Source organism: Athene cunicularia (assembly GCF_003259725.1).
Source record: "Athene cunicularia isolate RWA chromosome 11 unlocalized genomic scaffold, athCun1 chr11_part1, whole genome shotgun sequence".
NCBI lineage: Eukaryota > Metazoa > Chordata > Aves > Strigiformes > Strigidae > Athene > Athene cunicularia.
In genome coordinates this window covers 18933300-18945391 of record NW_020799113.1, presented here as the reverse complement: position 1 = coordinate 18945391, position 12092 = coordinate 18933300, and the positions used below count along the sequence as shown (strand labels likewise).

The following is a 12092-nucleotide window of genomic DNA, read 5'->3' as shown; positions in this document are numbered from 1 at the left end:
GGGGGCAGTACGCAGCTCACATCAGGGACCATGTCCTTGCAGGGACAACGTGTGACCCTGCCTTCTGGAACCTGCAGAAGCAGCAGCTGGTGGCCAGCCTGCCCCAGGAGCTGCTCCAGGCCTATGGCGAGGACTACGTGGAGGAGATCAACCGCCAGTTCATCCAGTTCATGAAGGTGGCGGTGGAGGACCTCAGCGCGGTGGTGAACAGCATCACGGACGGGCTCCTGGCTGCCAACCCAGCCGTGCGCTACTACCCAGGGCAGGGCCTTGGGCTCATGTATTTCATACACCGTTACCTGCCCTACTTTGTCCGAGACTTGTTCTTGAAAGGATTCTTCATCAACCCCAAGCTGCCCCGAGCACTGCGGCGAGAGCACCACATGGATGGGAAGAAGGCCTGACCTCGGCCCGCATGCGGTCGCGGGGCAGGAGCGAGCTTTCTCCCGGGATTTCCAGGCACACCAGCCCCCGAGCGCGTGCGCAGTCGCCGGCATCGCCCTCCTGCACCGCGGGGGAACAATCAGCACTAGACGTTAAAAACCAAATTGCTTTCCAAAATCAGGCAGATCTATTTTCTATTGTGCAAGAATCAACATTTTCTAGAGACGTTGTTTTTGTATTTTTTCTAAACGTGCATCCTCCAAGGGGGCCACCCCTGCCTGACTCAGCGGCTTTGCACCACGGGCTTGGATGTACCTCAGGCATTTCTCAGCCACCTGACATCTTCCTCACTGCTGTCGGAGCTGCGTTTGTCTCCACCACCTCTTGGCTAGGTCCAGCCTGGGAGCCTGTGGCCACTCCCCTGCCTCCCTGCTGTTCCATTACACACTCCACATGCTCCCAGCAGGTGCAGGGGCCAGTGCTGCAGGGCTCTTCACGAGATGAACTACACGATTGTCACTTTTTAAATAAATCTGTTCTTGATATGCCACTGGGCTCTGGCAGTATCCTTTGGTGGTGCAGCACTGCGAGGCTTGGCCAGGGATGCCCTGCCCACAGGCTGAGCTGCACTAGGTCACCCAGCACTGTGGCAGGAGCCTGGCATGGGGCAGCCTCAGAGAAGGGATGAGCCTGCTGGGAAGAGCTTGCACCTGCTCCCTGCCCCTTCCCACCCCTACCCTAAATGCCTGCTTTTGCTCTAACCGCATGGCCCTGCGAGGGTGAGGATGGAAGGGGTGGAAGGCCAGGCAGAGGGGGACAAGGCTGCACCTCCCAGGCACCCCTCAGCTCAGCACCCCCCTACACCCACAGGCCAGGCACCAGCTTGGGCTGGAGTGAGCGCCCAGGGCCCCCTGGGGTGGTACAACCACCCTTCCTGCAGGAGAAACAAGTGTCCCAAGTCATGCAGGAGTGGCACCAGCCTCACTACCATAACTATGAGATTCCCTTGGTAAGAGGCCCTGGGGCTGATGGAGGCTCCTCCTCAGTGCCCAAGTAAGCAGGGAGCACACAGTGCAGTAGGCAGATATTTATTGGTGTAGAGAGGGGATCACAGGGTTACAAACACTGCAGAAGTGACCACAGCACAAGCTGGGACAGAGCCACCCTCCCAGCAGCAGCACCGAGCACGTGTTTCCTACCAGTGAGGTTTCCCTGCCATCCCGGGGCAGCTCCCAAGGCTCGAGGGCAAGTGGGAGCTAGCCCAGACACAGCAGCAGTGAGCAGGGCTGCCACACCACACCCAGGGCTTGGCTCCCACCCTGTAACCACAGCCTGGACAGGCATCGCTGCCAACAGCTGCTCTCTGCACTCCTCAGGGTGACCCAAGGGTGCTATGCCCAGGGCCCAGCTATGCGCATATGGCTCCACAGCACAACGGCCTGCGCAGGGGAGGAGGCTGCGCTGGCCTGGATGTGTCTGCAGGGGTCTAGCACCAGCCACAGAGACAAAAGGAGCCCTGACTCTTGCGTGGCTGCAACAGTAAAGTCCAAGCCATGCCTCTTCAGGGGAGAAGGAAGGAGCTCAGTCAGCTTGTGGAAGCCTTTCAAAGTGCAGAGCAGGAAGGAGGCTGAGGAGAACTGCTTCTGAGGACACAGCGAGGCTGCATGAGTGCAAACGCTGCCCGAAGAGGGAGGAGTGTGCTCCACCAGCACTCTGGCTCTGCCCTCACCTTCCCCCAGGCTCCATCCCAGTCCCAGCCAGGGCTGCTCAGCCTCTCCTAGGTCAGGGTTAGCTACAGAGGGACACAGGGATTGCACAGCAGCATGGGCTACGCTACAAATCACACAAACCAAATCTCACAGGAACAACACTGACTAGGAGGTGTGCAGAGCACTGACAGAGAGAACCCCCAGCCATGGCAGAGCCCTGGGAGGCAGCAACCCCCCAGCTGGTGCTTTCTCTATGAGCGTAAGTGCATACAGCAGGTTAGTACGGTAACACGAGGACTAAGATACACAACAGGAGTCATCCCTCCTGCTGCACAGGGCCAAGCCTGTGCCACTGGTCCCTCTGGACCTCTCTCAGCACATACAACTCAAACTTCAGCTTGTGAATAATTTAACTAGCAACTGTACAGTTTCCTCATCTGAGCCAGTTCCACAGATGGGACCTCCCTGGAGTCAGGGCAAGGGATAACTCAGGGAGTTAGACAGGGATCCCTCTGGACTCCAGGGGCAGGAGGGTTGGACAGGAGCCAAGCTGGGTTAGAAGATGGGAATGTAGTTGTCAATCTTGGTCCTGTGCCGCTGGGCAATGCACTCTGCTATCCACACAATGTTGCGGCACTCCTGCTCCTTCAGCTTCACGAAAGCGTAGAAGACTCCAAAGTGGAACTGGTTGAGGAAGGCCAGTTTGTTCAGCTTCACCTGGGGAAAGCCCAGAGGAGGACATGTCACTTGCCCACCTCGGATGGGAAGAGCTGGTCAAGGGAAACATGGAGCAGCTTGGGAGGTCCCTGACTTCCCCAGCGGGCTGGAAGGCTCAGCACAGGTACCCTGCTCTGCACATCTCTAGGTTCTCAGGACAGCTCTAACCTACAGAACATGGCTCAGGGACAGGCTCTCACATTTGAAAGTGGAAATATTTATACCCTCAGGTACTGTGAAAATCCTTTACCATGTAATTACACTCTGGTTTGCTATGGATGGACCAAACAACCACCAGCAGCCCCAGACTTGCCTCCCATGCTGCTCTAATCTGCCCGGGGTGAGAACACAGACAGCATTCCTTCACTGGAGCAGAGGGCTAGCAGCCCTTTCCTTCCCCCAAACTGTTCACCCACAGCACTGCTGACAGGGCAGCAGACGAGCTTGCTGCTACCCTGAGCTTTGCAAATGGCACAGGTAGGCACGTGCTGAGAAGTGTCACAGGGCTCACTCACCTCATGTTCAAAGAACCTGTCTTCAAGGGTCTTGTCTCCAGGGTTGCTGCCAGCCCCTTCAAATAGCAGCTTGTACTCCTGCAGGAAGACATTACAAGAGGATACACCCAAACCCCAAAGCCCCCAAAGTTCAGCAGTGTTGGGGAGCCCCATGCATCAGAGACCCCAGCCACCACATCAAGTCAGCATAGGACACAGAAAAGCCAAGAGTCTGCCCTGTGCACATAGGAACATTGGCAATGGGATGCTGCTGAGGCTGCACTGCACACACCAGTGGAAGGCAATCCCCAGAAAGGCAGAGAAAGCCTTTATTTCATCAGTGAGCTTGTACAGCCAGAAATCCTACCCCTTCTGTGAAATGTGCAGTTCTCAAAGTCGTATTTGTCACTTTGAGCCTGCAGGGAGGATGCATTCAGGTACAGAACCCTCCATGCACAGGCCCCTATCCCCACAAACACTGGCACATGCCCTGGCTGCTTCAGTAAGGGGACACTGAGCTCTCAGACTCCAAACAGGTCCCCAGCCACACACAAGAGCAGCTTAAGGAATGCAGACACATCCAAACGTGTCCTTCTAGGTCAGTGTCTCCCCTGTGAGTGAACCAGAGCTCAGGGTGACCCACTAGGGCTGAAGATGCAGCACACCACATCTCACTGGACACGTTTCCACCTCCGATCAACAAAGAGAGACTGTCATTGCCACCACACTGATACCTCAAGGGTTTGGTGGTGAGGGCAGCCCCACATCCCGGAGAAAGACACAGGGCATGTCTGGTCTCCCTGTCACCACTGCAATCATCCATGACTAATTGACTAATAAGCCAACAGCATCCCAGGCAACCCAACACCATCTCAGCCAAGCAGAGCACAGGACCAACACCAGCAGCAGAAGACAGGTATCCCCCTCCCCAGGCTGTTAATCCACAAGTTCCCCCAGATCCCTGAGCAGCTCTGATTCAGAGCAGGTCCTTGCACCAGTCCCCACAGCCCTCACCCCAAAGCACTCACAGGGTAGTAGTCAGCGACATTTTTAACTTGTTCATAGTCATCTGCTCTGGCCAGCTGGGCCAGGCCCTCAGGGTAGAGTTTGCCACAGTGCGGGAACAGCTTTGCTCGGTCCTCCTTGGACAGCTCAGTACCGAAGGAGTTAATGGTGATAATGAAGGCCCGCCGGTCTGCTTCAAACTGTGGGAGAAGAGCAGTTTACTTTGGGATGCAGCATCTTTGCCAGAGGTCAGCAAGAACCAACGCTGCTCTGAACAGAGCCGCATCAGAGGGCAGCAGGAGCAGGCTGCCTGCGAGGCAATAAAGCTATCCAGTGCTCAGCCAGAGCTGTGTGTGCAGGCTCCCAGTATGCCCAGTAGCTGATGCCTGGGGAGCAGTCAGGTGAGGAAATTCCCCATCCCAGGCACAAGCCAAATTACTAAGCAGAACTCTGCCTAGCTCAAGGGGCACTTAGTGCCCCTGAGCCCTGCACACCCCACAGCTAGCCTTGGCCTGGAGACAGGCTGTGCACTGAACAGCTCTGGTTGTTCTCCTTACCCATGTGAGAGGATGCAGATGTTGCCACAGATGTGTCAGCACCTGGCAAGATCAGGCCTAGGGAACCAAGCCTGTCCAAAGTTATGTGCAGTTTTCTGAGGTGTCCCAGTGAGCAGGCAGAGTGTGCATGGGGATGCTAAAGAATATCTTGAGGATTCTTAATGCTGGCAAGCAAGCTGGCCCTGAGCACAGAGCAGTGACTATCTCTGCAATACTGTCCAGCTATGGGGGTGTCCAGACCTACCTCCAGAATGGGGCACATGGCATCTGCCGTGGTACCTCCCAGCACCTTGCAGAACTTGTAGAAGGACTCCAGGTAAGCCTGGAAGAAAGAGGGCAGGTGAGCATGCTTCTACACAGCTTCACATTCTGCCCCACAGGGCCATTCAGCAGAGGACAGGCAGCAAGCAGGGACACTCCCAGACGCTTTGTAATACAGCACAGGCACTCTCACCCCATGTGAACTTGGATGCCAAGCCCACACAAGGGACAGCGCTTCCCTAGGAGCTGGAGACATGAAGGGCTGTGGTTGGGTTTGTTCGAGTGACTGCATGAGCTTATTGCAAGATCCTCAGGCAGCAAGGTTAAAAGCCTGTTTTGCTCCTTTTTGAGCTGTCTAACTCCAAAGCATTTACTGAAGTCTTACGTGGTTTCCTGACCCCGCTCTGGCCTCCACAAACATGCCAAGCCACACAACTATAGCTGCAAGACCTACGCTCAGAAAGTACCGCTGTGTAAGCAGAGTCAAGAGATGAGACAGGACATCTGTGAAGGAAGCTAGCCATGCTCTGTAATTCTCTTTTCACACTGTGGCCGCTTGGTCTCCACCCCAACTGGAGCACTGCAGAAAACATATAAGGCTGGGCACAGCTATGCTGCCTCCAGGAAACGTAATCCTTTGTGGAGATGTACCGTAATCCAGCTGGAAGATGACTGTATCTCCCAGAGGGAGCCTGTGAAGGCTGTGCATGGCTAAAAGTGCTGTTCAGCAAAAAACTTTCTAAGTCATCATGTGATAAAATACCTCCCTGGACAGAGAGCTGCAACCAGTATCACTTAAAAGGGATTGAATAAAATGATGCTGAGACATCACAAATTTCTGCTTTGTCACAACAACTCCAAGACTCAAGATGGACCGAGAATGCACGTGTTGGACACCCTCAGCCTCTGCACTAGGAAAGCACCTGGATTACTGTGTTCCGTAAATATTTGTTACCACACAGTGCAAGAGGACATTGCTGGGGCTGGGTGAGCATCACACATCAAAGAAACATCATCTCCAGTACCTGCCACTGTCAAGTGCAGGAGAGCACAGAGCAGTCTGCAGAGTTACCACAGGAACAAGGACATGGATAATGGACTTTGCTTGAGGCTGACAGAAGAGAGAACCTGGGTAAGAGGTTCAGTCACTACCTCTGCTCTTCTTAGAGTTCATGCACAAACTTAAGGCTTTAGAAGCAAAGCCAGGTGAACTCAAATAAGCAGCACTGAATGAGGATCCAGTACCACAGACCCAATGGAAAACAGACTGTAAAACAGCCACAGTGGGCACCCTCTCCTATGGACCCCTCCACAGATGACAACAATTTACAGACACTCTCCAGTGTCCTGAAACCCTTATCCCAGAAAAGGTGGTGTCTTTGGATTTAATAATCCTTAATGGACTTTCATGAACCCACATGTTTACCCTCTGGCTGCTCCTAGCCTCATTTGTCACATTCAGCCTAAAGAGAGACCTGTGGCCTGTCCACCCATGTCAACTTTTCCAACACTATCTGTGGTTACCACCACAGCTTGGATTCACTCCTCTTCCAAGTGAGGAATCCTAAGCTTTTTTTGTAGTCCCCCACATAGAACTCATTGTACCCAAACCTTTAAATGGGTCCTCCTTAGCAGCCTCTCCTGTTCTGCTGTTCATATTCAGAGAGGACAGGAATGAGACAGTGTTCAGGACAAACACACTAGAGATACACACAGCAGCACAGTGATATTTGTGCAGTTCTGTTCTACTGTTAGGAACAGATTACCCTGTAGAGACGCACTTGCTTATGTCAGTTGTAACCCAAGATTTCACTTAGTAGCAGAAAGGAACAAGAGACCCTCACTGTACAGGTAGTTAGGATTAGCTCCTTACCTCTCCCATATATCACTCCACGTTTATCCACTGCTATATTTTATTATCAGTCACGAAGCTCCTTCAGCTGGTTCCTACAAGAAGGTCACCAGCAAAGGCCAGCCATCAGCCAGCTTCACTTCAAGATATCCATTAAAGATGTAGAAAAAAGGGACTAAGCACTGAAGATAATGCCAGCATGCCTCTGTTGCAGGACTCCACTGCTGACTGCCCTTCAGCAGAGCTGACCACTTACTTTTACCCTGTGCTCCCAATCTTAACCGTTTTTCCATTCAAGAAACTCCTCACTTGTCACTGCTAACAAGAAACCTTTGTAATAGCTTTTGTCCTACGAATCCTCCTCAAACCTTCTGTCTACATGCTCACGGATTCCTCCAGAAAACCTCCAGTAGTTCTGGGAGGTAGCTCTTCCCCTTCCCTGCCAACTCCTCCAGCACAGGCATCCACCCCAGGCACCCGCCTGCTGTGTTCCTCAGAGGAGCTCTCTGCAGATTTCAGACTGGATTTTATTTCCCTCATTTGCCTTTGAAGACCATTTGCATTACATTATACATTTTCCAGTCCCTGGGGAAAGAGGTGGCTTCAGGTGAGAGTCTGTTAAGCAGCAGTTTCCTTTTCCACCCTTGTATCCCCATGATTTGTTACTGATAGAGCCCTTATGTTCCCCAGGAGCTGTTCATTAGCAAGAACCAGTCCCAGCACACACCAAGGGATACCAGGCATCTACGCTTCAATTTCAGAGTAGGAAGAGCAGAATGCAAAGCAGTATAAGGCCTCAAAAAGAAGATGAGAAAGGACATGGCATCTGAGACTCAAGGAGATACCCCCCACAGCCCCCCCTGCTCCGTTTGCCCTGCGCTCACTCTGCTCCCTGCCTTCCTCCATCCACCTCATCTCAACATGGAGGTCTGCACCCCGCAAGGTGCAGGTGCTTATGCATACAGGCATACCTGCCCCTGTTACAGCAAAAGACCAGTACATGCCAGAGGCCACGTGCAGCTGGGCATGACTGCCGACATGCAGGTTCCTTCTCCCCTCCCTTTGCCTCCTTCCCTTCACGCCTGAGCTGTTCTCTGCCTCTCCAAACAGGCCACAGCTTCCTTGGGAAGCAGAGGTCACACTGACTGCAGGCTGGCTGTGACCAGTCAAAACAAGGTTGGCAGATACAATCTGCATCCCACCCTAAATCCAGAGAGGTGAGATGGAGCGATAGCCACAGCCTGCACATAAACACACGCTCTGATACTGCCAGCTAAAACCAGACAGGGCCTGCCGAGGAGACAACAGCTCCCCGAGCAGGCTCAGGATAAGGAGATCTTTAGCCCCTCCACATCCCTGTGCCAATACTCTCCAAAGCCTCCGGGACTCCTCCATCCTGGCTGCACCTTTTACACTGCTCTGCCAAAAGCATCTAACCCCAACCACAGTCACTGAAGGCTTGAGCAGATTGTCAGAGGCTCTAATGAAAGAGCTCAAGACAGAGAGCCAAGCCCATGGAAGTCCTTCAACCAAGTTTAAGATCTAGCCACTTTAGTCCTTTGAATGCAGTTATCTACATGACTGAACACATGTGGTTAAGGAGCAGACTTCTCCTGTCTGCCTGGGGCCTGAGAAAATTTATTCAAAGGCATTACTTCTGTGAAATCTCTTGCACAGACTCTTGACAGCCTGACAGCTCCAAAAAGCACCACTCTGCCTAGCTCTGGTGCCCTGACTCTACAGAGCTGGGTGATCAGATGTCTGGCCCCTCCAAGAGCACTATCTTTACTCTCCAATGGATGCAACTAGTTCATGGTCATGTTTACTCTATCACCACTCCAGGGAAGAAAATGAGTGAGAAAACAAAATGATTTTTAAGTCTACTCCAAGAAGAAAATATCCGTTCTTTGGTTGAAGAAAGCTTGGGTTGGAGCTCCTGACCCAAGACAGAGCTGTAGTCACACCAGAAATAAACAGGGAAATTAACACCTCTTTCCCTCCCCAGACACTCATTTACCTTATACAGCGTGTTTCGAATTATTTCGATGTTCATTTCATCCAGGTCCTGTTCAGATATGCAGTCTTGAAAGAAAGCAGCTGAAACAGAGCCACAGACAGAGTTAGAATTGCCCACCAGCCATGCCCAGCACTTTCCAGAGTCCTCAACAATGCCAGGCAGAAGCACACCCTACGTTGAGCTTGTCCCTCCTAGGCCTGGCCCTTAACTTCAGCAGCCACCAAACTGCCGTGACTCAGAACCTCAGGCTTCACCATGGTTCCCCAGGCCACAACCTTTTTTGGGGCTCTCATATGAAAATCTTTCTTTGCCCCTTAGTCCTATGATTTACTTAACAGCCTATTGTCAGCAGAAATTCTCAGCTCTAGCCCCCAGCATCAGTGTCAGAGTAGTCTGTGTTTAAAAATAAGCAAAACCCAAAGTGTTCCCAGATGCAGGTGCTCAGAGGTGACAAGACATCTTCCGAATTGCCTGCTACAGCATGGCAGCAGTGCTTAAGCATCTGCGAGACAGCAGCTCATGAATCCTGAGGAAGCTGGTGCTTCTCCCTCCTTCTCCAATATCTCTGCTGGATTAAGAAGGTATGCGGACGCCACAGCTCCTACAGTCTATGACACTCCATGGTTGGAGTCAGGAGCTGTTTCCCCTGGTCAGTTCTATCACTCCTATTTTCCACTTCTGAGGATTTTTATTTCTCTAGCTGGAGGTAAGCAACAGGAGACAGGATAAAGTGGTGGTTGTTGGTAGGATGCTCAGCCCAGAGATACTTTGCCAGAGTATCTCTGGGAGTAAGTTTGAGAAGGTGTTGCCACTTAAAGAACACAGATTTCAGACCTAGCAGAGAGTACTGCAGATAAAAATGAGTCTTGTACAGGTAGTGTAACGTAAGGCTGTTGTACCAGTCTTGCTTGTTAGCAAGAGCACAGTCAAACCCATTGACAGGACTTTCATGACTTCAACTCTCACTCAATCAGCTTTGCTGAATTTGCTACACAGAAATATGATCTTTCTCAGCTTATGCAGTCCAGCTGTGGGTAAAGGACACTGCACTCATGCTGAGAACTGACCAGTGTTCTGCTCCGTGTGACAAACCAGGTATGACCCAGGCTCATGCCTTTGGTGTGCACCACTTTTTTTATAGCATGAACTCCCTGGCATGGACAGCAGCCACACCGTGGGTCTAGAGAATCCTGAACAGGGGTTAACCCCACAGAGGTTTTTTGTGACAGCATCAGAGACCAGTGCCACGTAGCTGGAGAAGCACTGCTCCCTACGGCTGGCAAAAATGAAAACAGTGTGTGCCAGGACTGGTTTTCACTGCAGGACTCACTGGCTAGCCTAGATAACTAAGCAGTGGCTACTTCAGAGTAGCATAGGAATGAGAACACAGCTATTTCAGTTCTTGGCCCTCCGATATCCCAAATTAGGCTAACGGCAAGTCTTATTTTGCCCTGCTAACCTATGAAAGCCATTTGGGGTTAGGCATTTCTACCCAGCCACGTAGCTACTCAAGTACTTTTAGGAGATAGAGCTGCTGTTTCTTCGCATGTGGTCACTGGAAAGAGTGCAAGTTAAACAACTGGATCCTGCATGCCTGCTTGTTTAGGCAACACAGCTACTCCCCATGTTCTCCTGCTGAAGAAATGCCACACTAGATGGTACACAGCCTCAAGGGCATAGCCAGGGCAAAGGTCTGAAGCAGAAGTCAGCCTAGCCAGGGCAGAAGCAGGCAAGATTGACTCATGTATATGTACATGAACACAAGAGGCAAAGACCCTCAACTGCCAGCCACATTCTCCAGTACCATCCCACCAGCGTTACAGGGCATTTTCATTCCATACAGAGCTGGAAGCTTTAAGGTCTCTGAGAGCTAATGTGTTTGAAATACTCTGATCTCTCTTACTCCTAAAATGGGAACTCCTACTCCTGAGGAGATTTTTCTTCCCATATATCATCCCTACAGCAGGCTCAACTCAGCTGCATGCAGAACTTCAGTTCTCCTGCTGAGCTGTTGCTCTACCTTGAAACCAAGATCTCAAGACATGTTTTCCCTCTGCAGGGCTCTAGCTGGCAAGTCATTTTTCCATGACAGCTACTTCACTTGCCCCATTATTACACAGAGCCTTTGCAAAAGCACTTTCAGTTCCAAACCCAACTATTTCTATCAAAGACAATATGATGACTTAGACTGTTTTGTTCTTCCTACCAACCCCAAAAGAATAATTAATCACTGACTCAGGCATATCTCACTACATTTTTGCCCACAGAGGCTAAACTAGCAAGTCTCCTGTGACTACCTCTCTTACTACTGCAAAAAAACTTCCATATTTTCTCCAGAACCACTTCCTACACCTTTTATCTTTAAAGAACATATCTGCCTGACTAACTGTTCATAAGACACCTGATTTTAGTGTTATGGGCCTCCAGGTCAAGCCCTGAGACAGTATATCTCAGTGCAGGATCCTGCTACACAATGAGTTTACATAGGCTTATGGAGATCTGGAGGTTTTGCAGTTGTTGTTTAGGGGTTTTCTGGTATATAAAGAGCTTTCCTTAACCTAGACCTAATTTTTTCGGGCTCAGAACAAGACTAGGCATGTGCAGATCTCTGTAATTACCTAAAAAAATTGCTTATAAGAAATTGCCCAACTAAAAGCGCTGGAAATTAAGTGATAGACCTTCGCTAAGAAAGCACATGTGCCATGTGTCCCAGGACAATTATTAAAAAGATCACATTGTCTAAGACCTCTCAAACTTTCTCCTTCCTGCCTAAACTCAGGTTACAATTCCCAGAAGAGCTAGTAAATGGACATAACTAGCAGATCAGATCCAACTACACCTGTACTGCCATGACAGCTCAAGGCCTGGCTCACACAAACTGAACTCCCCAGCAGTCTCCACTACCAGTGTGCTGGTTTGGACATTTGTTGAAAGGTACACAGAGAGCTAGCTGGTCCTCCAGAGGAGAAACTGGCATAGGACAGACATAAACCCAAACTCAAGCCCAGCCACCACAGGCAGTACAGCTACAGCTGTACATCACTGACCACTTTGTCTTCCTGGACCACAACTTAGGCTTAGTTGGACCTAGTTAGA

General features: G+C 51.1%; 2 protein-coding genes across 2 annotated transcripts in view; one reads left to right on the top strand and one right to left on the bottom strand.

Annotated features, from left to right (window-relative positions):
* HSD11B2 (hydroxysteroid 11-beta dehydrogenase 2) overlaps positions 1-1330 on the top strand; it is a 5682-nt gene extending 4352 nt beyond the window's left edge. Inside the window, exon 5 of the mRNA XM_026856981.1 lies at positions 43-1330. Within this exon, the coding sequence (XP_026712782.1) occupies positions 43-404 (362 nt within the window). The 3' untranslated portion in view covers positions 405-1330. The remainder of the gene's footprint in view (positions 1-42) is intronic.
* A 126-nt stretch (positions 1331-1456) lies between these two features.
* The window catches only part of ATP6V0D1 (ATPase H+ transporting V0 subunit d1), a 39059-nt gene continuing 28423 nt past the window's right edge, over positions 1457-12092 (bottom strand). Inside the window, exons 4-8 of the mRNA XM_026856730.1 lie at positions 8997-9076; positions 5111-5188; positions 4333-4509; positions 3326-3403; positions 1457-2810 (exon numbers count right to left, since the gene is read on the bottom strand). Of these exons, the coding sequence (XP_026712531.1) occupies positions 2649-2810; positions 3326-3403; positions 4333-4509; positions 5111-5188; positions 8997-9076 (575 nt within the window). The 3' untranslated portion in view covers positions 1457-2648. The remainder of the gene's footprint in view (positions 2811-3325; positions 3404-4332; positions 4510-5110; positions 5189-8996; positions 9077-12092) is intronic.